The sequence below is a fragment of the Cherax quadricarinatus genome, chromosome 64 (assembly GCF_038502225.1).
Source record: "Cherax quadricarinatus isolate ZL_2023a chromosome 64, ASM3850222v1, whole genome shotgun sequence".
Lineage (NCBI taxonomy): Eukaryota > Metazoa > Arthropoda > Malacostraca > Decapoda > Parastacidae > Cherax > Cherax quadricarinatus.
Genome location: NC_091355.1, coordinates 2,630,361 through 2,654,277, shown reverse-complemented (window position 1 = coordinate 2,654,277; position 23,917 = coordinate 2,630,361). Strand labels below are relative to the sequence as shown.

General features: G+C 37.9%; 1 protein-coding gene across 1 annotated transcript; it reads right to left on the bottom strand.

Annotated features, from left to right (window-relative positions):
* Positions 1-547: 547 nt before the first annotated feature.
* LOC128699973 (uncharacterized) lies at positions 548-18,538 on the bottom strand. Its single transcript, XM_053792822.2, has 6 exons — positions 17,828-18,538; positions 16,884-17,043; positions 16,437-16,584; positions 15,214-15,302; positions 5,263-5,412; positions 548-3,544 (listed from the first exon to the last, which is right to left on the bottom strand). The coding sequence occupies exons 1-6, from the start codon at positions 18,393-18,395 to the stop codon at positions 3,253-3,255; spliced, it is 1,407 nt and encodes a 468-aa protein (XP_053648797.1). The 5' UTR covers positions 18,396-18,538; the 3' UTR covers positions 548-3,252.
* Between the last annotated feature and the right edge of the window lie 5,379 nt (positions 18,539-23,917).

Sequence of the window (23,917 nt, the reverse complement as noted above, 5' to 3'; positions counted from 1 at the left end):
TTATTACAGTGCTGGAAAAAAAAATTCTTACCCTCATTATTATTATGGGGAGCACTAAACTCGTAGGAATTATACAGTCCCTGTTGGGGTGAGGGATGGAAGGCATTCAAGCTTAATTCAGATCAAGAGCCTCTCACCAGCATCATGTAACCTCCCTGTCTCCATGACCATGAAAATGATGGAAGCAAGCTCAATTACCACAGCTTTATTATTTAAATCAATCTCAAGTATTGCTGAAGAAACACTGGATATAAGTTAACATCATTACAAGACTGAATAACAAACTGGGTTCAATAACAGAAACAGCACCCAAAACAAGTTAAATTATTTTCACATAAATGAATTATATTGCAATCCATTATAATTTAGTGTTAAGCTACTCGGTTAAAGGTTTGAGAAAATGATCCCAGAATCTTAGCCACAATCCCCAGTTTTAAGCACACAACTCATCACCACTGCAACTTACTTAGTCAAAAGAAAGTTGGGAAACAATGCTCCTCTGTAAACTTTTAACTACCTTCCAAAGGATGGATATGAAGACGACAAAAACTTGTCACATTTAATTAACACTAATTTCAAGTATCCTATAAATGCAATTATAAAATTATCATTTAAAAAGAGTCTCCTATAAAAGCAATTAAAAAACAGTTAATACAGTGGACCCCCGGTTAACGAACTTTTTTCATTCCAGTAGTATGTTCAGGTGCCAGTACTGACCGAATTTTTTCCCATAAGGAATATTGTGAAGTAGATTAGTCCATTTCAGACCCCCAAACATACACGTACAAACGCACTTACATAAATACACTTACATAATTGGCCGCATTTGGAGGTGATCGTTAAGCGGGGGTCCACTGTATTTGCAAATACAAAAAGACCATGTTATTTTTCAACATAATCACAATATCTTGGTAAACTTTCTGAAATCTCATTCAGTGCAATAGATTCAACTTATTAAAAACATCAGTTTTCTAAGAACGCTTAAATGAGTATTAGAAATTAGCAAAACATACAGCCTTACAATTTTCTATTAAATAAACAATAACTTGTTCGAATTACAGTGAGGCCTCCGTGTTCATGCAAGTTATTTTCCTAGACACCACATAATTTCATTAAACATCACTATACATGTACTGTAATTGCATTCAATTTTATTTTCATAAGGGTATATAAGAGAAAACAGCTACAAATGTGGGAAATTGACCAGAACCATTTTGAAAAATATTCCATAACAGCTCTGGCTTTGCTAAATGGAGGCTTCACTGTATACTCACTCTAAAAATAATTATGAACCGTTGTCAATCTGCATCTCATTTCAATAAAGATATACTAAATTTTAATCCAAAACTGGCTTACAAATACTGGCTATGGAGGGATTAACAGTGTACACTAAAAAAATTTAATTTACCTAAATATCTCATAAAAATAAATGCTCTAATTATTTGTATTATCAAGGTGATAAAAAATTCCAGTACATAATTAAACAAAATTAGCATAAAAATGAAATATTACAAGTAGTGTATATGTATACGTATACGTTTGTCCTTAATCTGGACTGAGAGTAGAGCTCTCAAAACCAGCCACAGGTACAGTATGTCACCTAATTAAATTTACAGGTAATGACCCCACCTCTAGCTCATGTTACTGTAGCAATTCCTTTCCAGTCCCATGGGGGTTTGAATGCTTTCCCATAAGCCATATGCATTGTAAAATGTACTTAAAATGCTAGGAACAAGAGGCTGGTACTTTTTTTTTTCTATAAACCTAATAAGACTAAAGAAATTTTGAAAGGGAGTTGCTGAAATGTGGGTGGATGTGAAACAGATGAGAGGAAGATAGATGTTCTAGTCCTGAGCACAAAAAAGATAAAAGGAGAAGAGTTTGAAAGGGGAGGAATAAATAGGACTAAATTAAGTGTATCTGAGTGAACAAGATCTTAAAGTCATGGTAGTAATACTTAATGAACAATTGTGGAAAGTTGAATCATAAATTTTTAATTCAAAATTATGTGGTTTAGCAAACAGTGGGAAGTGAAAGGTGGGTTACAGTAAGTGTCTATGCACCTGGAGGTTAAAGAAGGGCAGTAGAGTCAGATGTTAAATGGATGTTGAATGAATTTAAGACAAGACTAATTGTCTTAGGGGACCTTAATAAAAGTGGGAGAAACTTGTAGAGGGCATAGTACGAAATTGTTTAGAAAGAGGTTTGGTAAAAGGCAATACAAGGTATGATGAAGTGTATCATGTGAACAGTTTGACTATATAACAGTAGATAAAAAGTTAAAAAGCAGACTTTTGGTTGTACAGCTTTTAAAGGAGTATCTAAAATGTCAAATCATTATTTAATGAATAGAGTAAGAAGATGGAATGCAAGGAGAATGGTGTCAATGCATAAAAAAAAGAAAACATTAATGAACCTATGAAGGAGTTACAGTGAAAGGTACAAACAACTCTTGGGAGTGGGCAAAATTTAGAGAGATGAGTAAGGCATACAAAATTCTAACAGGAATTAATAAAGGTAAGTTTCAATTTTGAAATAAGAGCAGGGACTTTGGAACAAATATGAAAGAAGAAACAAATGAGGCATAGGTATGTTGGAAAGTATTTATATTACACTCAAAAGAAACTGAAAAATAGGAGCTGGATGAGGAAGTGGGAGCACTAAATTCAGCAAACAGCTTTAAGTAGGCATAAGGCCCAAGAGGTTGGATATCAATAAGGAAAATATACGTATATATAAAAAATAGGAGAATGAAATATATGACATTTCAGACCAACTTGAACCATTAACTAGTCACACTTCTGTATGACTAGTCCAACTTGAACTGAATGTCATCATAAGTTTCATTCTCATATGTGCAGGTTATTTGTGTATTGTTCCAGTCACAGTATTGTCTTTTTATTCTTCTTCAGTAGGAAAAATTAAAGTAGTTTAGGAGACAGGGCCAAGAGCTGAGACTCAGCTCCCCACAAACAGATGTCAATAAGTACATTTTGCTTAAATAACACACACACATACCAATAGTATTTTCTACAAAAGAATCTTATTTCCAAAGAAATTTGCATTAAATGAATATGTGTCTGGAAAAAATAACAGTAAGCAGGTTTTTCATTTAAATAAAAATTTACCTAAAAACTTAAATTTTTTTTAGAGAAGCTTGTTATAAATACTTGAACTGCTTTAATCCATAAAAAATATATATATATATACACACTTTACACACATCTTTTCCATGGCGTACATTAGCCCAAACTAACGACGTTTAGATGACTTCTTACCAGTATCTCCGAGTACACTGTAGAACTGTTTAGATTGTACAGCGACACCAAACTGGGTTTGCATAAACTTACATGTAAATGCTACACGAGTGGCCTCTGACAGGTCAGGATTTAGTGATTTGAAGAACTGCACCATGGTTTCCTTTTGTTCCTTCTCTGGCAAATCATAGGAGTTGACAGTCTTCTGAATGGTACGTCCTTTCTTTTGCACCCACTGATACAGCAACTTGGATGGTAGCTCCCGGTCATACTTCATTGAAGCAAACCTGGAAAGAGAAACCTTTAGGATGTACAGCAGTTACTGTGTCACAGTTCTTTAATCAATGTATGAGTTCTACTAAACTCAAATTCATTTTATTTTTCAACACTGCCTTTCATTGCATCATTACTTGAACCCTCTTGTAAAATATTGATAATGCAGGCAAAAAGATGATTAAAAGTATTTCAGCGACTGATTACAAAGAAAATGTAAGCATTTAATAAAGAATGTGAATATAATTCCATAGTTTTTAAAGGGGTGGAGTGGTAAGCCAGCAAAGGCCTTGGTCGGATGACCAAAAGCTCCAGCTGTGGGTCATTATATGACTAAGACCCGAGTCCTGGAGAACTCGTCCTGTTTCCTGACAAGCTTGACCTGACCTAACCTAACCTAACCTAATATAATAAACAATAAGTTCAACAAAGACAAACCATGTTTATGATGTTTTATAAGAACTATTCTCATTATCAGGTCAAATCCACAAGATAAAAAGTACACATGGTTAAAAGACAGTACACATACATAATTTTTTTTTTTATTTTATAAACTCTTGCACAGCAGGCTTTATCAAGTCTGATACACAACACCTGGTGGCACAAAAATTTGCTGCAGTGCTCCTTCCTTCTTATGTTCTTGGGAGGGAACATAGGTGTAAAATAAGTAATTATTTGAAAAGCATGCAGTAGGCCTACTGGCTCACAAGAGGTAGATTTAGAGATATGCTGCCATGTTGAAAATTGCTGATAATAGTCCATAGTAATGGAAGTACAACAGTTGGTAGTTCACAGCAGTTAACCTGATTCACTATCTGTACAGCTAAAGGTTTGGCCAACTGGAAGTTGCCTTGGTTCTGGGTGATAGTTTTTAATGTCATGATGAGAGCAGTTTCATAGCATTTTCTCTTGCATTTTTTTCCTTCTATTACGAGTCTTGAGAGAGAAAAATCTCATCCGATGAATGTGTGAATTCTTTTGTTGGATATAAGCATTGTCATTATTATCAGTTTGGGCTGCATACTTATGTTTGTTGATGCATTTACTGTACTTTGGTTTCTGGCAGTTTCTCCCACATAAATCTTCTTATATCCACCACATGCAATTTCTCACCCATCAGTCTCTTTTGTGTTATGGTTATTGTATCTCCTTGTGAGATCACAGACTGTAGAAGAGGCTGCAACAGCTACTCTGCTGTTGGCTTCGTTCAAAAATCCCAATGATGTTAGAGGCAGCATTACATGTAGAGAAAATTATAAACTGGTCTACTTTCTTGTCTGTTTTGGGTATTTGAGATTTTTATGGCATTTTTTTTTATTTTGCAATTTATGATGAAGAATGATGAGCATTGCAATTTTCTAAGTATTGTAGGATGAGACTTTCTCACTCAAGACTTGTACTGAAAGATGGGGAAAAATACAAGAAATGATATGCAACAACTCTCATGATACCAGTCACCCAGAACCAAGGCAGCCTCCAAGTGACCAAGTCTTTAGTCATACAAATATTGAACCAGGTACAATATACCACCAAGAACTATCAATTACTACCAGCACTACTCAGCATATTAGAGAAGCATTGCCTCATGCAATGCTTCTCTAATATTCGCTTATTTTACACCTGATTATATTCCCCTTTTCTTGAGACAGTTTTAAACAATGCCTGACTTTATCCTATTGCTGATCCTGCTATTAATGTAAAGTTTTTAAAGTTAAGACAAAGTTCTACTCACTTGCAAGTGAGAGCAATACATGTCTGCTCTGTTTGTTTGGGGTTAAGATTATCAAAGAAACACAGAACATCATCCTTCTCGAGGTCTGGCCACTCGGGCATCAAACTCTTGCGAGCACTACTCTTGCGTGAAGATGTTTTGGACTGTGACCTGTCAAAAAAGACATCAAAGGGTGAGATTATTACAGAAATATTCATAGAACATGCTAAATTCACACGTTTTATAGTGCTACACAGCAAAGATAAAAGAGATGGTAAAAAAGTGGAAGTGATAAGGAATTAAGGGGCAAGTGAAAATAAAAATCTATTTCTCATTTAAATGAACCTAATTTATACAAAATATTCATATTTAAACCTTGACATCATATTCTTTAAGTCATGTAATTGATCTGTTTAATGGTGCTTAATTAAACAGTTTTAAAACCTACTGACTACAAGATAGTCATTAAGGCTGCATGCATTCATGCATACATGCTAAAGGGTTAACCCTTTAGCATTCTAAGGCCCAGTTAGGGATCTACAACTGGAAAGGTTACAGAGCCCAATCTGGACAAACAAAATTGCTTCTAACCAATAGGGTAACTCACTATCATCCTCAAGTAACAAACCAGAGAGCTCTAACCCTTTCCCAAGGCTAGTGAGGAAATGAGAGGTAAAGTTCTATAGTTCCAAACTTGGAACAGGCAGTTCCCAATCACTTGTAAGTCAAAATAATGACTGTTTGAAAAATCTATATAAAGCTATGAAAAATACAGTAAGAATCATAGGAGTAATAGTCTTACAAGGAGTCAAGCTTATAACATACTAGAAGCACATCCAAATCCCCCAGTATCATGCACTCTGAAAAGATAACTAGAGATTGAGTAATAGTGAAGGTACAGTGGTCCCTCGTTTTTCATAATTAATCCATTCCTGGAAGTGTGACTATTATCGAAATTGACGATTTTCGAATCCATTTTCCCCATAAGAAATAATGTAAATCCAATTAATTCGTTCCAGACACCCAGAAGTATCAACAACAATTTTTTTTTTTACCTTAAAGATAGATTTACATGCACAAAAGAATGAACATTCAACATGACAGTTACCTTTATTGAAGGCTGTTGTTGACGAGTGGAAGACAGGGAGGAGGAGAGTGGGAAGAGAGGTTATTGTTTGGAAGGGAAATATACCTCCATAAGGACTCTAGGTCACTTCCCTAGCTTAAATATAGATTTACTTGCAGAAAAGAATACCAAATAAATGTAAAGCACTAATAAAATGTAAATGAACATTGGTAATAGGGGTAGTTGATGAGTGGAACGGTCTGCCTAGTAGGGTGATCGAAGCTAAAACACTGGGTAGTTCAAATTTAGGTTGGATAAATACATGAGTGAGAGGGGTTGGATTTGAGTCGGACCTGCACCTGAGATTATTGCTTGGGTAGCATTTGTTCTGTTAGTGGGTTGGATTTGTGAAGGACCTGCCTAGTATGGGCCACCAGGCCTGTTGCAGTGTTCCTCCTTTCTAAAGTTCTTATGTTCTTATTTAACATCATCAGATGATTGCTGATGTTATGAATGAAAAGAAGTTGGATGTCCTGGCCCTAAGCGAAACAAAGCTGAAGGGGGTAGGAGAGTTTCAGTGGGGGGAAATAAATGGGATTAAATCTGGAGTATCTGAGAGAGTTAGAGCAAAGGAAGGGGTAGCAGTAATGTTAAATGATCAGTTATGGAAGGAGAAAAGAGAATATGAATGTGTAAATTCAAGAATTATGTGGATTAAAGTAAAGGTTGGATGCGAGAAGTGGGTCATAATAAGCGTGTATGCACCTGGAGAAGAGAGGAATGCAGAGGAGAGAGAGAGATTTTGGGAGATGTTAAGTGAATGTATAGGAGCCTTTGAACCAAGTGAGAGAGTAATTGTGGTAGGGGACTTGAATGCTAAAGTAGGAGAAACTTTTAGAGAGGGTGTGGTAGGTAAGTTTGGGGTGCCAGGTGTAAATGATAATGGGAGCCCTTTGATTGAACTTTGTATAGAAAGGGGTTTAGTTATAGGTAATACATATTTTAAGAAAAAGAGGATAAATAAGTATACACGATATGATGTAGGGCGAAATGACAGTAGTTTGTTGGATTATGTATTGGTAGATAAAAGACTGTTGAGTAGACTTCAGGATGTACATGTTTATAGAGGGGCCACAGATATATCAGATCACTTTCTAGTTGTAGCTACACTGAGAGTAAAAGGTAGATGGGATACAAGGAGAATAGAAGCATCAGGGAAGAGAGAGGTAAAGGTTTATAAACTAAAAGAGGAGGCAGTTAGGGTAAGATATAAACAGCTATTGGAGGATAGATGGGCTAATGAGAGCATAGGCAATGGGGTCGAAGAGGTATGGGGTAGGTTTAAAAATGTAGTGTTAGAGTGTTCAGCAGAAGTTTGTGGTTACAGGAAAGTGGGTGCAGGAGGGAAGAGGAGCGATTGGTGGAATGATGATGTAAAGAGAGTAGTAAGGGAGAAAAAGTTAGCATATGAGAAGTTTTTACAAAGTAGAAGTGATGCAAGGAGGGAAGAGTATATGGAGAAAAAGAGAGAAGTTAAGAGAGTGGTGAAGCAATGTAAAAAGAGAGCAAATGAGAGAGTGGGTGAGATGTTATCAACAAATTTTGTTGAAAATAAGAAAAAGTTTTGGAGTGAGATTAACAAGTTAAGAAAGCCTAGAGAACAAATGGATTTGTCAGTTAAAAATAGGAGAGGAGAGTTATTAAATGGAGAGTTAGAGGTATTGGGAAGATGGAAGGAATATTTTGAGGAATTGTTAAATGTTGATGAAGATAGGGAAGCTGTGATTTCGTGTATAGGGCAAGGAGGAATAACATCTTGTAGGAGTGAGGAAGAGTCAGTTGTGAGTGTGGGGGAAGTTCGTGAGGCAGTAGGTAAAATGAAAGGGGGTAAGGCAGCCGGGATTGATGGGATAAAGATAGAAATGTTAAAAGCAGGTGGGGATATAGTTTTGGAGTGGTTGGTGCAATTATTTAATAAATGTATGGAAGAGGGTAAGGTACCTAGGGATTGGCAGAGAGCATGCATAGTTCCTTTGTATAAAGGCAAAGGGGATAAAAGAGAGTGCAAAAATTATAGGGGGATAAGTCTGTTGAGTGTACCTGGTAAAGTGTATGGTAGAGTTATAATTGAAAGAATTAAGAGTAAGACGGAGAATAGGATAGCAGATGAACAAGGAGGCTTTAGGAAAGGTAGGGGGTGTGTGGACCAGGTGTTTACAGTGAAACATATAAGTGAACAGTATTTAGATAAGGCTAAAGAGGTCTTTGTGGCATTTATGGATTTGGAAAAGGCGTATGACAGGGTGGATAGGGGGGCAATGTGGCAGATGTTGCAAGTGTATGGTGTAGGAGGTAGGTTACTGAAAGCAGTGAAGAGTTTTTACGAGGATAGTGAGGCTCAAGTTAGAGTATGTAGGAAAGAGGGGAATTTTTTCCCAGTAAAAGTAGGCCTTAGACAAGGATGTGTGATGTCACCGTGGTTGTTTAATATATTTATAGATGGGGTTGTAAGAGAAGTAAATGCGAGGGTCTTGGCAAGAGGCGTGGAGTTAAAAGATAAAGAATCACACACAAAGTGGGAGTTGTCACAGCTGCTCTTTGCTGATGACACTGTGCTCTTGGGAGATTCTGAAGAGAAGTTGCAGAGATTGGTGGATGAATTTGGTAGGGTGTGCAAAAGAAGAAAATTAAAGGTGAATACAGGAAAGAGTAAGGTTATGAGGATAACAAAAAGATTAGGTGATGAAAGATTGAATATCAGATTGGAGGGAGAGAGTATGGAGGAGGTGAACGTATTCAGATATTTGGGAGTGGACGTGTCAGCGGATGGGTCTATGAAAGATGAGGTGAATCATAGAATTGATGAGGGAAAAAGAGTGAGTGGTGCACTTAGGAGTCTGTGGAGACAAAGAACTTTGTCCTTGGAGGCAAAGAGGGGAATGTATGAGAGTATAGTTTTACCAACGCTCTTATATGGGTGTGAAGCGTGGGTGATGAATGTTGCAGCGAGGAGAAGGCTGGAGGCAGTGGAGATGTCATGTCTGAGGGCAATGTGTGGTGTGAATATAATGCAGAGAATTCGTAGTTTGGAAGTTAGGAGGAGGTGCGGGATTACCAAAACTGTTGTCCAGAGGGCTGAGGAAGGGTTGTTGAGGTGGTTCGGACATGTAGAGAGAATGGAGCGAAACAGAATGACTTCAAGAGTGTATCAGTCTGTAGTGGAAGGAAGGCGGGGTAGGGGTCGGCCTAGGAAGGGTTGGAGGGAGGGGGTAAAGGAGGTTTTGTGTGCGAGGGGCTTGGACTTCCAGCAGGCATGCGTGAGCGTGTTTGATAGGAGTGAATGGAGACAAATGGTTTTTAATACTTGACGTGCTGTTGGAGTGTGAGCAAAGTAACATTTATGAAGGGATTCAGGGAAACCGGCAGGCCGGACTTGAGTCCTGGAGATGGGAAGTACAGTGCCTGCACTCTGAAGGAGGGGTGTTAATGTTGCAGTTTAAAAACTGTAGTGTAAAGCACCCTTCTGGCAAGACAGTGATGGAGTGAATGATGGTGAAAGTTTTTCTTTTTCGGGCCACCCTGCCTTGGTGGGAATCGGCCGGTGTGATAATAAAATAAAATAAATACTTACCTTTATTGAAGACTTGGTTGTGTGAGGGAGGGATGGCGAGTTTATTGTTGGAGAATATGACACTAATATCAACTCTGCGGCTTATTTATCTATCACAATTAAACTAGTATTACATAATAAACAATACTAATAACATAGAAACATGGAATATACTCTAGAATGAATAAAGTAAGTCATTATGTATGTCATAAGGTGTTATGTTGTGTTGTTGTTGGGTGTATAAGGGCCACTGTGAGCATAAGCTGTCCATAATGGTGGTGAAGCAGCAGCTGAGGCGGCGGTGTTTTCTGTAGCCCTATATAACTCCAACAACATTGGAGGAGTTAGTAGTATCACTGAAGAAGGCACCCTCTACCACCATCACAACCACTACCACCATCTACCACCTTCTACCACTATTACAACTGCTACCACCTTCTACCACTATTACAACTGCTACCACCATCACTACCACCTTCTACCACTATTACAACTGCTACCACCATCACTACCACCCTATACCACCATCAACCACTATCACAACTGCTTCCACTCTACCACCACCACCTTCATATTTTTCTACAAACTTTTTCTTAAATTATGTGTTTCTCACATTCTTTACCAAAGAGCTGGCACTAGAAGGTTTCTTTGGAGCCACGGTGACTTATTTAGCAGTTGCAAGCACTAAAATAAATGGAATATTTTAGTAGGTTGGTAGACAGCAACCACCCAGGGAAGTACTACCGTTCTGCCAGATGACTGTGAAACAAACCTGTAACTGTTTTACAACATGGTAGGATTGCTAGTGTCTTTTTCTGTCTCATAAACACGCTAGATAACAGGGATATCTTGCCACTCCTACTTACACTTTGGTCACACTTCACAGACACGCACATGCATATATATATATACATACATCTAGGTTTTTCTCCTTTTTCTAAATAGCTCTTGTTCTTCTTTATTTCTTCTATTGTCCATGGGGAAGTGGAAAAGAATCTTTCCTCCATAAGCCATGCGTGTTGTATGAGGCGACTAAAATGCCGGGAGCAATGGGCTAGTAACCCCTTCTCCTGTAAACATTTACTAAAAAAAGAGAAGAAAAACTTTATAAAACTGGGATGCTTGAATGTGCGTGGATGTAGTGCGGTTGACAAGAAACAGATGATTGCTGATGTTATGAATGAAAAGAAGTTGGATGTCCTGGCCCTAAGCGAAACAAAGCTGAAGGGGGTAGGGGAGTTTCGGTGGGGGGGGAAATAAATGAGATTAAATCTGGAGTATCTGAGAGAGTTAGAGCTAAGGAAGGGGTAGCAATAATGTTGAAGGATCAGTTATGGAAGGAGAAGAGAGAATATGAATGTTTAAATTCAAGGATTATGTGGATTAAAGTAAAGGATGGATGCGAAAAGTGGGTCATAATAAGCGTGTATGCACCTGGAGAAGAGAGTAATGTAGAGGAGAGATTTTGGGAGATGTTAAGTGAATGTATAGGAACCTTTGAACCAAGTGAGAGTAATTGTGGTAGGGAACCTGAATGCTAAAGTAGGAGAAACTTTTAGAGAGGGTGTGGTAGGTATGTTTGGGGTGCCAGGTGTAAATGATAATGGAAAGGGGTTTAGTTATAGGTAATACATATTTTAAGAAAAAGAGGATAAATAAGTATACAAGATATGATGTAGGGCGAAATGACAGTAGTTTGTTGGATTATGTCTTAGTAGATAAAAGACTGTTGAGTAGACTTCAGGATGTACATATTTATAGAGGGGCCACAGATATATCAGATCACTTTTTAGTTGTAGCTACACTGAGAGTAAAAGGTAGATGGGATACAAGGAGAATAGAAGCATCAGGAGGCAGTTAGGGTAAGATATAAACAGCTATTGGAGGATAGATGGGCTAATGAGAGCATAGGCAATGGGGTCGAAGAGGCATGGGGTAGGTTTAAAAATATAGTGTTAGAGTGCTCAGCAAAAGTTTGTGAGCACAGGAAAGTGGGTGCGGGAGGGAAGAGGAGCGATTAGTGGAATGATGATGTAAAGAGAGTAGTAAGGGAGAAAAAGTTAGCATATGAGAAGCTTTTACAAAGTAGAAGTGATGCAAGGAGGGAAGAGTATATGGAGAAAAAGAGAGAGGTTAAGAGAGTGGTAAAGCAATGTAAAAAGAGAGCAAATGAGAGTGGGTGAGATGTTATCAACAAATTTTGTTGAAAATAAGAAAAAGTTTTGGAGTGAGATTAACAAGTTGAGGAAGCCTAGAGAACAAATGGATTTGTCAGTTAAAAATAGGAGAGGAGAGTTATTAAATGGAGAGTTAGAGGTATTGGGAAGACGGAGGGAATATTTTGAGGAACTGTTAAATGTTGATGAAGATAGGGAAGCTGTGATTTCATGTATAGGGCAAAGAGGAATAACATCTTGTAGGAGTGAGGAACCTAGGTAGTAGGTTGGTAGACAGCAACCGCCCAGGGAGGTACTACCGTCCTGCCAAGTGAATGTAAAACTGAAGCCTGTAACTGTTTTACACGATGGTAGGATGCTGGTGTCTTTTTTTTTCTGTCTCATACACATGCAAGATTTCAGGTATGTCTTGCTACTTCTACTTACACTTAGGTCACACTACACATACATGTACAAGCATATATATACACACCCCTTTGGGTTTTCTTCTATTTTCTTTCTAGTTCTTGTTTATTTCCTCTTACCTCCATGGGGAAGTGGAACAGAATTCTTCCTCCGTAAGCCATGCGTGTTGTAAGAGGCGACTAAAATGCCGGGAGCAAGGGGCTAGTAACCTCTTCTCCTGTATATATTACTAAATGCAAAAGGAGAAACTTTCGTTTTTCCTTTTGGGCCACCCCGCCTCGGTGGGATACAGCCGGTGTGTTGAAAGAAGAAGGAGTGAGGAAGAGTCAGTTGTGAGTGTGGGGGAAGTTCTTGAGGCAGTAGGTAAAATGAAAGGGGGTAAGGCAGCTGGGATTGATGGGATAAAGATAGAAATGTTAAAAGCAGGTGGGGATATAGTTTTGGAGTGGTTGGTGCTATTATTTAATAAATGTATGGAAGAGGGTAAGGTACCTAGGGATTGGCAGAGAGCATGCATAGTTCCTTTGTATAAAGGCAAAGGGGACAAAAGAGAGTGCAAAAATTATAGGGGGATAAGTCTGTTGAGTATACCTGGTAAAGCGTATGGTAGAGTTAATATTGAAAGAATTAAGAGTAAGATGGAGAATAGGATAGCAGATGAACAAGGAGGCTTTAGGAAAGGTAGGGGGTGTGTGGACCAGGTGTTTACAGTGAAACATATAAGTGAACAGTATTTAGATAAGGCTAAAGAGGTTTTTGTGGCATTTATGGATTTGGAAAAGGCGTATGACGGTGGATAGGGGGGCAATGTGGCAGATGTTGCAGGTGTATGGTATAGGAGGTAGGTTACTGAAAGCAGTGAAGAGTTTTTACGAGGATAGTGAGGCTCAAGTTAGAGTATGTAGGAAAGAGGGAGATTATTTCCCAGTAAAAGTAGGCCTTAGACAAGGATGTGTGATATCACCGTGGTTGTTTAATATATTTATAGATGAGGTTGTAAGAGAAGTAAATGTGAGGGTCTTGGCAAGAGGCGTGGAGTTAAAAGATAAAGAATCACACATAAAGTGGGAGTTGTCACAGTTGCTCTTTGCTGATGACACTGTGCTCTTGGGAGATTCTGAAGAGAAGTTGCAGAGGTTGGTGGATGAATTTGGTAGGGTATGTAAAAGAAGAAAATTAAAAGTGAATACAGGAAAGAGTAAGGTTATGAGGATAACAAAAAGATTAGGTGATGAAAGATTGGATATCAGATTGGAGAGAGAGAGTATGGAGGAGGTGAATGTATTCAGATATTTGGGAGTGGACGTGTCAGCGGATGGGTCTATGAAAGACGAGGTGAATCATAGAACTGATGAGGGGAAAAGGGTGAGCGGTGCACTTAGGAGTCTGTGGAGACAAAGAACTTTGTTTCTGAGGCAAAGAGGGGAATGTATGAGAGTATAGTTTTACCAATGCTCTTATATGGGTGTGAAGCATGGGTGATGAATGTTGCAGTGAGGAGAAGGCTGGAGGCAGTGGAGATGTCATGTCTGAGGGCAATGTGTGGAGTGAATATAATGCAGAGAATTCGTAGTTTGGAAGTTAGGAGGAGGTGCGGGATTGCCAAAACTGTTGTCCAGAGGGCTGAGGAAGGGTTGTTGAGGTGGTTTGAACATGTAGAGAGAATGGAGCGAAACAGAATGACTTCAAGAGTGTATCAGTCTGTAGTGGAAGGAAGGCGGGGTAGGGGTCGGCCTAGGAAAGGTTGGAGGGAGGGGGTAAAGGAGGTTTTGTGTGCGAGGGGCTTGGACTTCCAGCGGGCATGCGTGAGCGTGTTTGATAGGAGTGAATGGAGACAAATGGTTTTTAATACTTGACGTGCTGTTGGAGTGTGAGCAAAGTAACATTTATGAAGAGATTCAGGGAAACTGGCAGGCTGGACTTGAGTCCTGGAGATGAGAAGTACAGTGCCTGCACTCTGAAGGAGGGGTGTTAATGTTGCAGTTTAAAAACTGTAGTGTAAAGCACCCTTCTGGCAAGACAGTAATGAAGTGAATGATAGTGAAAGTTTTTCTTTTTCGGGCCACCCTGCCTTGGTGGGAATCGGCCAGTGTGCTAATAAATAAATAAATCAAAAAATTATGAAATGTATCATATGAACTCGTGGGATCATCCTCACTCACCGATAAACAATGACATACTGGCTGGGAATGGAGTGTGAGGCGGCTCAGGGCTGTGTGTACACATCCCAGACAAACGACTACTTGCGAGTCAAACGACAATTCACGAGTCAATGTTTTGATGAAAATAACGTTACGATTTTCGAAAATTACGACTATCGAGCCTTACGATTATTGAGGGACCACTGTATTTCCTTCTTTGGGTCACTGACTTTTTTTGAAAACAGCCCATGTTAAAAAAACAGCTGTTCTAATTGAAAGATTCACATTGAAAACCATCAGAACTTCAGTGACAGACATACACAATACTACCTCAGCAAGCCCTACTATAAAAAATAAAATAAAAAATTGAGATTAAACAAGCACATGAAGAAATAGGCAAAAGATACCATGCTAAAATCAAAGCTGATATTGAATAGCCAAGTGTGCAAAGATTAGGATAATTTTGCAAATTACATTTTTGCTAATAATGAAGGAAGTTGTGAGGTTTGAAGTTTTTGCTCATAAGAATTGATACACAAAGTTAGATTCATTAGCAATAATGGTGTTACTCACCTCTCAAAACTAAACGTAATATCTTCTGCATTATCTTCTGGCTGGGGTTCTACTACAGCTGCAGCCTTTAATTTCTTGGGTGACATTTCCTGCATGACACAGTAAAATTAATAGCAGTCAACTTAAGGATGACATAACTTCCATAATCATTATTGATATAAAACAAATTGGTATACTGTATTTAGTATACTGACCTTTCCTTACCTACAGTTGAGGCCATGTGGAATCTTTACCATATATTTTATAATGAATTCCAAAAATGAAGGCTTCTGAATGAACAACTAAGAGAGGTACATGTGCCATCATCCTGCCCTATGAGTGTGAAATGGAAACTTTTTATATAGAAGTTTTGCACTCTTAACAGGATTGCAGGTCTCTTCTATCACATGCACATTTAAGATGGCAGGAAAATTTTAAGAACTTCTACTCACATTCAAAATACATTTAGCTATACCTTTCCATGTAGTATTTCTTAGTACGTACTGTGGTTCTTGTAATGCTTTCTTTCCAATGGAAAAGACCTAGTCCAAGGCTGGGATGCAGGAGTAATAATACCTGGACCCATTAACAACTCATATACTATAAGCATTGCAGATGCTAACTGCCTTTACTAAGGAACATAAAGTAGAATGAGGACTGCTTTAGCAAACACTATAAAATAATTATTCCTCATATTTTTGTCTGATATAAAAATAAGGGTTGCAACAAGGGTGTAGACTGTAGAGGAATTATTAAATAGCAGGAGCTTGCATGTGCAAGTGCTAGATTTCTGTGTGGAGACAAGTGGGTTTTAGGATTTGACATGCTGTTGGACAGTGAGCATGGTGATAACTATGAAGGGATTTAGGAAAAATGATTAGCCTGACTTGAACTCTGTAAGTGGGAAATGCAGTGACTACACTCTGAAGGATGTGTTGGGGATGTTATAGTTTGGCACATCATTGGAGTTGTGATGCTTATTCACTTTTGAAAAGATAGCTAGAGAATGAGTGATCATGCATGTATCTGTGTGTATGTATGTATACATGCATTTGTATGTATGCAAGCATGTACATGTGCATAGTGCATGTATGCATGCATGTATATGGTGGGAAATGACTGTTTTCAAAAATTACAACAAAGATTTGTAAAAAAAAAAAAAAAAAAAAAAATTACTGTACAATATACTTTGGTTTTAAGAAAAGCAACTTGACTTGAAAAAAACGAGAGTATAACTATCATACCGGTAAATATTTTACTTGAGGTATGACGGCTGCAGTGGACTTTGTTTTAAAAGTAATTTCACCATCTTCATCTATATTGGTATCAGTGTCTTGTGCAGCAGCAACGCAAACACTCCGTCTTCCTCTTTTACTAACAACTGTAGATTCGCTGAAAATTTACACATGAACATGTGAAAACAGATGCACAACAGCAAGTCTACCGACTCATGTATTTGTCTAATACATTTTTAAAGCTACCCAAAGTGCTCATTTTGATGACACAATTGTACATATTTAGCAACTTTTCCAACATAACTTGTTAAACTAATGCTTTCCTATCTTCTTTCTAAATCTGAATTTATTCAACCTTATTCCATTGTTTTGAGCTCTCTTAATGTGACAATTTTATTATTTATAAACCCAGTTCAAGTAAAACAATTGTGTACCAGTACATCATAAATACAATACCTTATTTGGGGTTTAAGAGGTACAGATTTTCTCTTCGGTGCATCCTTCAACTGTGATGCAGTTGGGGTAGTTTGGAAAATTGACTTTTGCTGTAGTGGTTCATTCCTCATCGAGGTGGGCGACGTGTTCAGCTTATTGAGGGAAATTCGTAGTGATGCATCTGAAAAAATATTGCACTTAAGTACAAAAACAGTATTTAAATATATAAAGCTAATTGTCAATTTAAATGAAAATTACAACAAGGTGGAACTTGTCAAGCTCCTCAGAGGCTGAGCAAGATTCAGTGGTACAGCGAATATAATACTGGAGACAACAGATGTAATAATTTTAATGTGATCGGTCTGTCAGCGTTAGTAGAGGGTCAAGTCCTTCAAGCCTTGAAGGAATGACCATACCAAAACTAATTTTACTGTCTCCAGTGTTATAATTGCCAGTATTCAACTGGAGAAGCTTGTTCAAGCAAAACATTTAGGTAATAAAGATACCCAAGTATTGCAAGTGTGTCTTATTCTTCAACTTGTCAGTGCTGTATAGACTATCATCAATAATAAGAATACAGTGGAACCTCAAAAATCGAACTGCTCCCAACACGACCAATTATGTAAGTGTATTTTTGTAAGTGCTTTTATAAGTGCATTTTTGAGGGTCTGAAATGGACTAATCTAATTTACGTTATTCCTGATGGGAATAAATTCATTCGGTAAAGGCACTTGAACAGCCTTCTGGACTGAAGCAAGTTCGATATTTGAGGTTCCACTGTAGTTGTTTGCATTAAAAATGGTGCACTTCAGGTGTTTTTTTGAAAAAAAAAAAAATTACTGTACAAAATGATAAAAATAATGCATACACTACTAAAGCAAAATGCAGAGTATATTAGTCTTTTTATTTATTTTTGGTAAACTCAACCGAGACTGAATTGAAACAAACATTGTTTTAAACAATACCTTTGTTAGGATCATTCTTGAACTTCCACACCATAACAATATAACAAGTATCTAGCTCCAGTTCTTCAAAAGTCTGCCAGAGATCTACAGCATTAACACAGAACAAACAACTTGGCTTCTGGAACATAAAGTAAGCTTCAATACTGTGGATGAGAGAGTTGACATACTGTGCCACAGAGTACCTCTCTCTACAACCATTATTAGGCATACAGGAGGCATTAATTAACGACAATGCCTGCATGCCATGGAAGCCTTTATCCTCACACCTGAGCCAGGCCTGAGCCATTGTTACATTACTGGTAGGCCTAGTGTCACTCAGACCACCACTAGGCCTACCTCGACCTCGGCCACTTTCCTTACCATCCCCGACCACAACATCAAAAGTGAACTGCTGCACAGAGTTATGGCTGGAGAGCAGCAACATGCTGGTCTCACATTTAGTAATGTGTTTAAACACAGCATCATCGAAGGATACAACCTTGGAGAAGTTAATCATAGCTTCCTCATCACACACGTATCCTGTCTCTCTCCGCACTATCAGCTGCTCAAAGGAGTCAAATCTGGCCATCTTGAAGCACTGATGGTCTAGTTTCAAGTTTAATCTTCTTGTTATAGTGGCAAGTTTAGTTTAAATGAGGCGTAGTTGTGGCGGGTGTCCAATGTTTGTCAACTCTGGATCAGCTGCTGCCTCGTTCTTCAACTTTTTCTCGTCCTTTTAATATATCAAAAGATTCTTTGAAACATTTTTTCATAAATTATTTTAGCTATATCACACATTAATATTCAGGAAAATTGTATAACTCCTATTATTACAGATGTTAAATGATATAATGTTCTAATTTATTTTAATATTAGTCAATAAATGTATTGTAAAGGAACTATTATCATCGGCGTTTTTCATTAATGTTGGAAATTAGTGTTATTTAAGCTAGTTTAATTAAAAATCAGTTATTTCTAATAAACTGTTTCTTCACTTTATCTCCTTTCATTTATGGTATATATATTTTTTAAAAACGTTACTCATAAACAATTAAAGTTTTACATATATGTTTAAATAATCCGTTACAACGGTTATGTTACTTGTAGGCTTTTTTTTTATTTAGGCTTCCTACATAATTTAAAACTTTCGCAATAGTTTTATCTGGTAAATTGTGTAAAAATTTAACCTAGGATGACCCAGTAAATTCAAATAACGAGATATTTTCCCATTAGACACCACAACATTGTTCAATAAAAACATTTTGACTATTATATATCTACATCACGTATTATTTAAGTAAGTAAGTAAGTAAGTAAATTTATTCAGGTATACACAATACAGTTACATAGAATTATCATACATAGCAGCATATGTGTAGAGAACCTAGGATAACCCAAAAAAGTCAGACAGTGACTTATTTCCATTGGGGTCCTTTTACCTTATTATTATAATATAAAGGTTATAATATTTTCTTATTATTCTATAATGAAGATAACATCTTATTATCAGGAAAACTCTCTATACTATGAAAATTGTATACACCATTATTGTTATTATCAATGTAATTGGCTTACTGGCCCATGCTAGGTACACCTAACTCACACTCACAGGAGCTGAGTCTCGACCCCTGCAACTACAGTTAGGTGAGTAAACTATACTGGCCCATGCTAGGTACACCTAACTCACACTATACTGGCCCATGCTAGGTACACCTAACTCACACTATACTGGCCCATGCTAGGTACACCTAACTCACACTATACTGGCCCATGCTAGGTACACCTAACTCACACTCACACTTATTTTATATCTCCCCAGTGAAATTAAGTTTATTTAGGCACAGGTACACATAAGTACAGTTTGTAAAGTAAAAGGACACAAGTGCAACTAATGTGACATTTTATTGTGGCAACGTTTCGCTCTTCAACTTGCAATGTGAACAGACTGACTGATGTTGTAGTGGCCAGGCTTAGGCTTGGTTACAAGTACTTCTGGCAGTTTGGGAGACACACAGATGATGAACAAACTAAATGTAAATTATGTGATCAGGCATATGGTCACTCTCTTGAACACTATGTGCTTAATTGTCCACTTATTGAGGAATACAGAGACAGACAGTATAATAACCTATGTGACATGTCAAGATATCTTATTAATGAAAATAAGATACCAGATATACTAAGCAAATTTCCTAAATTTGCTTGTAACAGATAAGTGAACTATAGATGTGTAGATATAAATCCATATGTATTCCTGTTAACCCTTTGGGGGCCTAGTTCCTAGGCCTTTTGTGTATCCATATGCTCTCGCGCTACCGTCCACAGGATGGATATGGGCGGCACAATAAACTAGCCACTTCGGTGGCAAAATCTAAATCTATCTATCTCCAGGAGCTTTATCAAGCCATAATGGCTTGATAAAGCTCCTGGAGAGCGAAACGTTGCCACAATAAAAGTCACATTAGTTGCACTTGTGTCCTTTTACTTTACATATTGTCGGTAATTCTACCAACTTTATTACAATAAGTACAGTTACACAAATTGAAGTAAGTCGGTAAGTTTACACGTATTGTCGCTGTTAGTAAGTAAGTAAGTAAGTAAGTAAGTTTATTCAGGTATACACAAATACAGTTACATAGAATTATCATACATAGCAGCATATGTGTAGAGAACCTAGGATAACCCAAAAAAGTCAGACAGAGTGACTTATTTCCATACAGTAAGTAGGAACTTGGGTGTTAGTCACCTTACACCTGCTGTCACTATTCACCTAGCAGTAAGTAGGTACCTGGGTATTAGTCACCTTACACCTGTTGCCCCTCAAAACTACGTTTTCATTGCTTTTGCTGCCTCCTATGTAGCCTGAAAAAAGTCTACTCTGTAGGCGAAACGTTTCGAAATAAAGACAACTGTTACACACGTGTCTCATCAGTGTAAGGACAAGAGAAGAGTGGAGGGACTGAGGATGAGGTAATCAGTCCCTCAGCCTAGCAGCAGGTGCTCAATATAGTAATCACTCTTAATACTAATATCTTTATTTCTGCAAGTACATGTACAAGGTATACAGGCCTAGCTGATGATAATAATAATAATAATAATAATAATAATAATAATAATAATAATAATAATAATAATAAGAAGAAGAAGAAGAAGAAGAAGAAGAAGAAGAAGAAGAAGATATATACAGTACACTGAATCTTATCAAAATATAAATCAGCTCAATATATCCTATCGCATAATTATGGTTACAAAACAATGAGACAAAACCATGGCAACTCCCCATAAATGCTATCAGAGTGCCATTATTCACCAAGCAAATGCCATAGCTGAGGATCATTACTTTAGATAACAGCAGATAACACTATAGATAGCAGCACCACAGATAGCACCACATAACTAGCCCTCTCCTGCTATCATGTGATAACCTACGTATATGAAGACAAACACACACACTGGTGATTCTTTATGTTCGTACAGTGGAAGTAAAGGTAATTTATTAATTGGTTTTTAATTTCAGACTATTGTTAGTATGTGCGTCTAGACTAGACGTACCTGAGCGACGCACCTTTACTGACAATCAATACTTACGTATGGCCTTCAAGGGAGGTTGCCTTGATGCTCGTCGAAGGCTCTTGATTCAAGGAATTGGGTTGTCCTTCCCAGTTCCTTGGATCAAACTTGATTGCCTACCATTGGCTAGACGCTCTATGGTCCTTAGTTACTACTGCTACTACTACTGTTACTACTACTACTAGTACTACTACTACTGATAATAATAATAATCAACGTTCTAGCCAGGCTCACTCATGTACTTTCTCAGTGCTAAGGATTCTGTAGGAAATAAGTCACAACTATGTATTAGGCTTAAATAAAAAACTTGGTTACTTAACGGTGAAGTATAGAAGAAGCGGTGGCTGCAAACATTACACAGTTTTAAGAGTTGGTATGACCTCACCACGGAGATCAGTAAAGGTGAGAGGCGGGACCAAAAGTCTTGAATCAACCCACTCACCACAAATTACTACATCTCATTAACAACTGCAGTAGGCCTAGATTTCATTCGGATTAGAAATCTTAGAGGCTTAGTAATTTAGGATAATCTAGTAAAGTTAAACAGTAACTCAAAATATCTTTTTCCCTCTGTTCACCATCCCACTGGTGCAGTTGATGTCGCACAGAGTGATGGTTTTTATACATAAATTGGAGCAGGCATCAATAGTTGGGCTTCCAGCCTTCATACTAAACTGTTTGCTATACTCGTACTCAAAATGTGTCCACATATCTAAAGGTGTACGCTAACTGTAATGATTGCCTGTCACCTGAAATAAGCGCTCTTCACTCCATGAGTGTTAAATATGACATGCTTGTGTCAGTGGCCAGACACAGGTGTGTAGAGAACAGAGTCGGTGTTCACTGTCTATAACAGGTTCCCTTTCATGTTTGCATTCATGTGTATAACAGAACTGATTAATTGCCTAAGGCGTATGTGTGCCTTGAAGGAGGGACTACATCACTTTATGCTGTCAGATAGTTGTCCCTGCACTATAAAGCGTCCCTCTACTACAAGGTACCACTACACTACAAGGTGCCACTACATTACAAGGTATCATTATACTACAAGGTACCACTTTACTACAAAGTATCACTACATTACAAGGTACCGCTACATTACAAGGTACCACTCCACTCCAAGGTACTACATTACAAGGTGCCATTATACTACAAGGTACCACTATATCACAAAGTACCACTACATTACAAGGTACCACTACATTACAAGGTACCACTACATTACAAGGTACCACTACATTACAAGGTACCACTACATTACAAGGTACCACTACATTACAAGGTACCACTACACTACAAAGTACCACTACATTATAAGGTACCACTATATTACAAAGTACCACTACATTACAAGGTACCACTACATTACAAGGTACCACTACATTACAAGGTACCACTACAATACAAGGTACTACTACACTACAAGGTACATTACAAGGTACCATTACACTACAAAGTACCACTACATTACATATCCCCGGAATGCCCTCCAGGTAGACCACTATACTACAGGGTACCACTACACTACAAAGTACCACTACATTACAAGGTGCCACTACACTATGAGGTACCACTATTCTACAAGGTACCACTACACTACAAGGTACCACTACAATACAAGGTGCCACTACAATGCAAGGTACCACTACATTACAAGGTACCACTACAATAGAAGGTACCACTACAATACAAGGTACCACTACACTACAAGGTACCACCGCAATACAAGATACCACTACAATACAAGGTACCACTACAATACAAGGTACCACTACAATACAAGGTACCACTACAAGGTACCACTACAATACAAGGTACCACTACAATACAAGGTACCACTACAAGGTACCACTACAAGGTACCACTACAATACATGATACCACTACAATACAAGGTACCACTACAAGGTACCACTACAATACAAGGTACCACTACACTACAAGGTACCACTACAATACAAGGTACCACTACAAGGTACCACTACAATACAAGGTACCACTACACTACAAGGTACCACTACACTACAAGGTACCACTACACTACAAGGTACCACTACACTACAAGGTACCACTACAATACAAGGTACCACTACACTACAAGGTACCACTACACTACAAGGTACCACTACAATACAAGGTACCACTACAATACAAGGTACCACTACAAGGTACCACTACAATACAAGGTACCACTACACTACAAGGTACCACTACAATACAAGGTACCACTACAATACAAGGTACCACTACAAGGTACCACTACAATACAAGGTACCACTATAATACAAGGTACCACTACAATACAAGGTACCACTACAAGATACCACTACAATACAAGGTACCACTACAAGATACCACTACAATACAAGGTACCACTACAATACAAGGTACCACTACAATACAAGGTACCACTACAATACAAGGTACCACTACACTACAAGGTACCACTACAATACAAGGTACCACTACAAGATACCACTACAATACAAGGTACCACTACAATACAAGGTACCACTACAATACAAGGTACCACTACAATACA

Bases quoted from the DNA above. Each gene is read 5' to 3' on its own strand.
- LOC128699973 (XM_053792822.2), bottom strand. From the start codon at position 18,395: ATGGCCAGATTTGACTCCTTTGAGCAGCTGATAGTGCGGAGAGAGACA. The intron at 16,585-16,883 runs GTATTGTATTTA...GTAAATTTTCAG, and splicing joins CCTCTTAAACCCCAAATAAG to CGAATCTACAGTTGTTAGTA. The intron at 3,545-5,262 runs GTGAGTAGAACT...TTCTCTTTCCAG, and splicing joins TGTATTGCTCTCACTTGCAA to GTTTGCTTCAATGAAGTATG.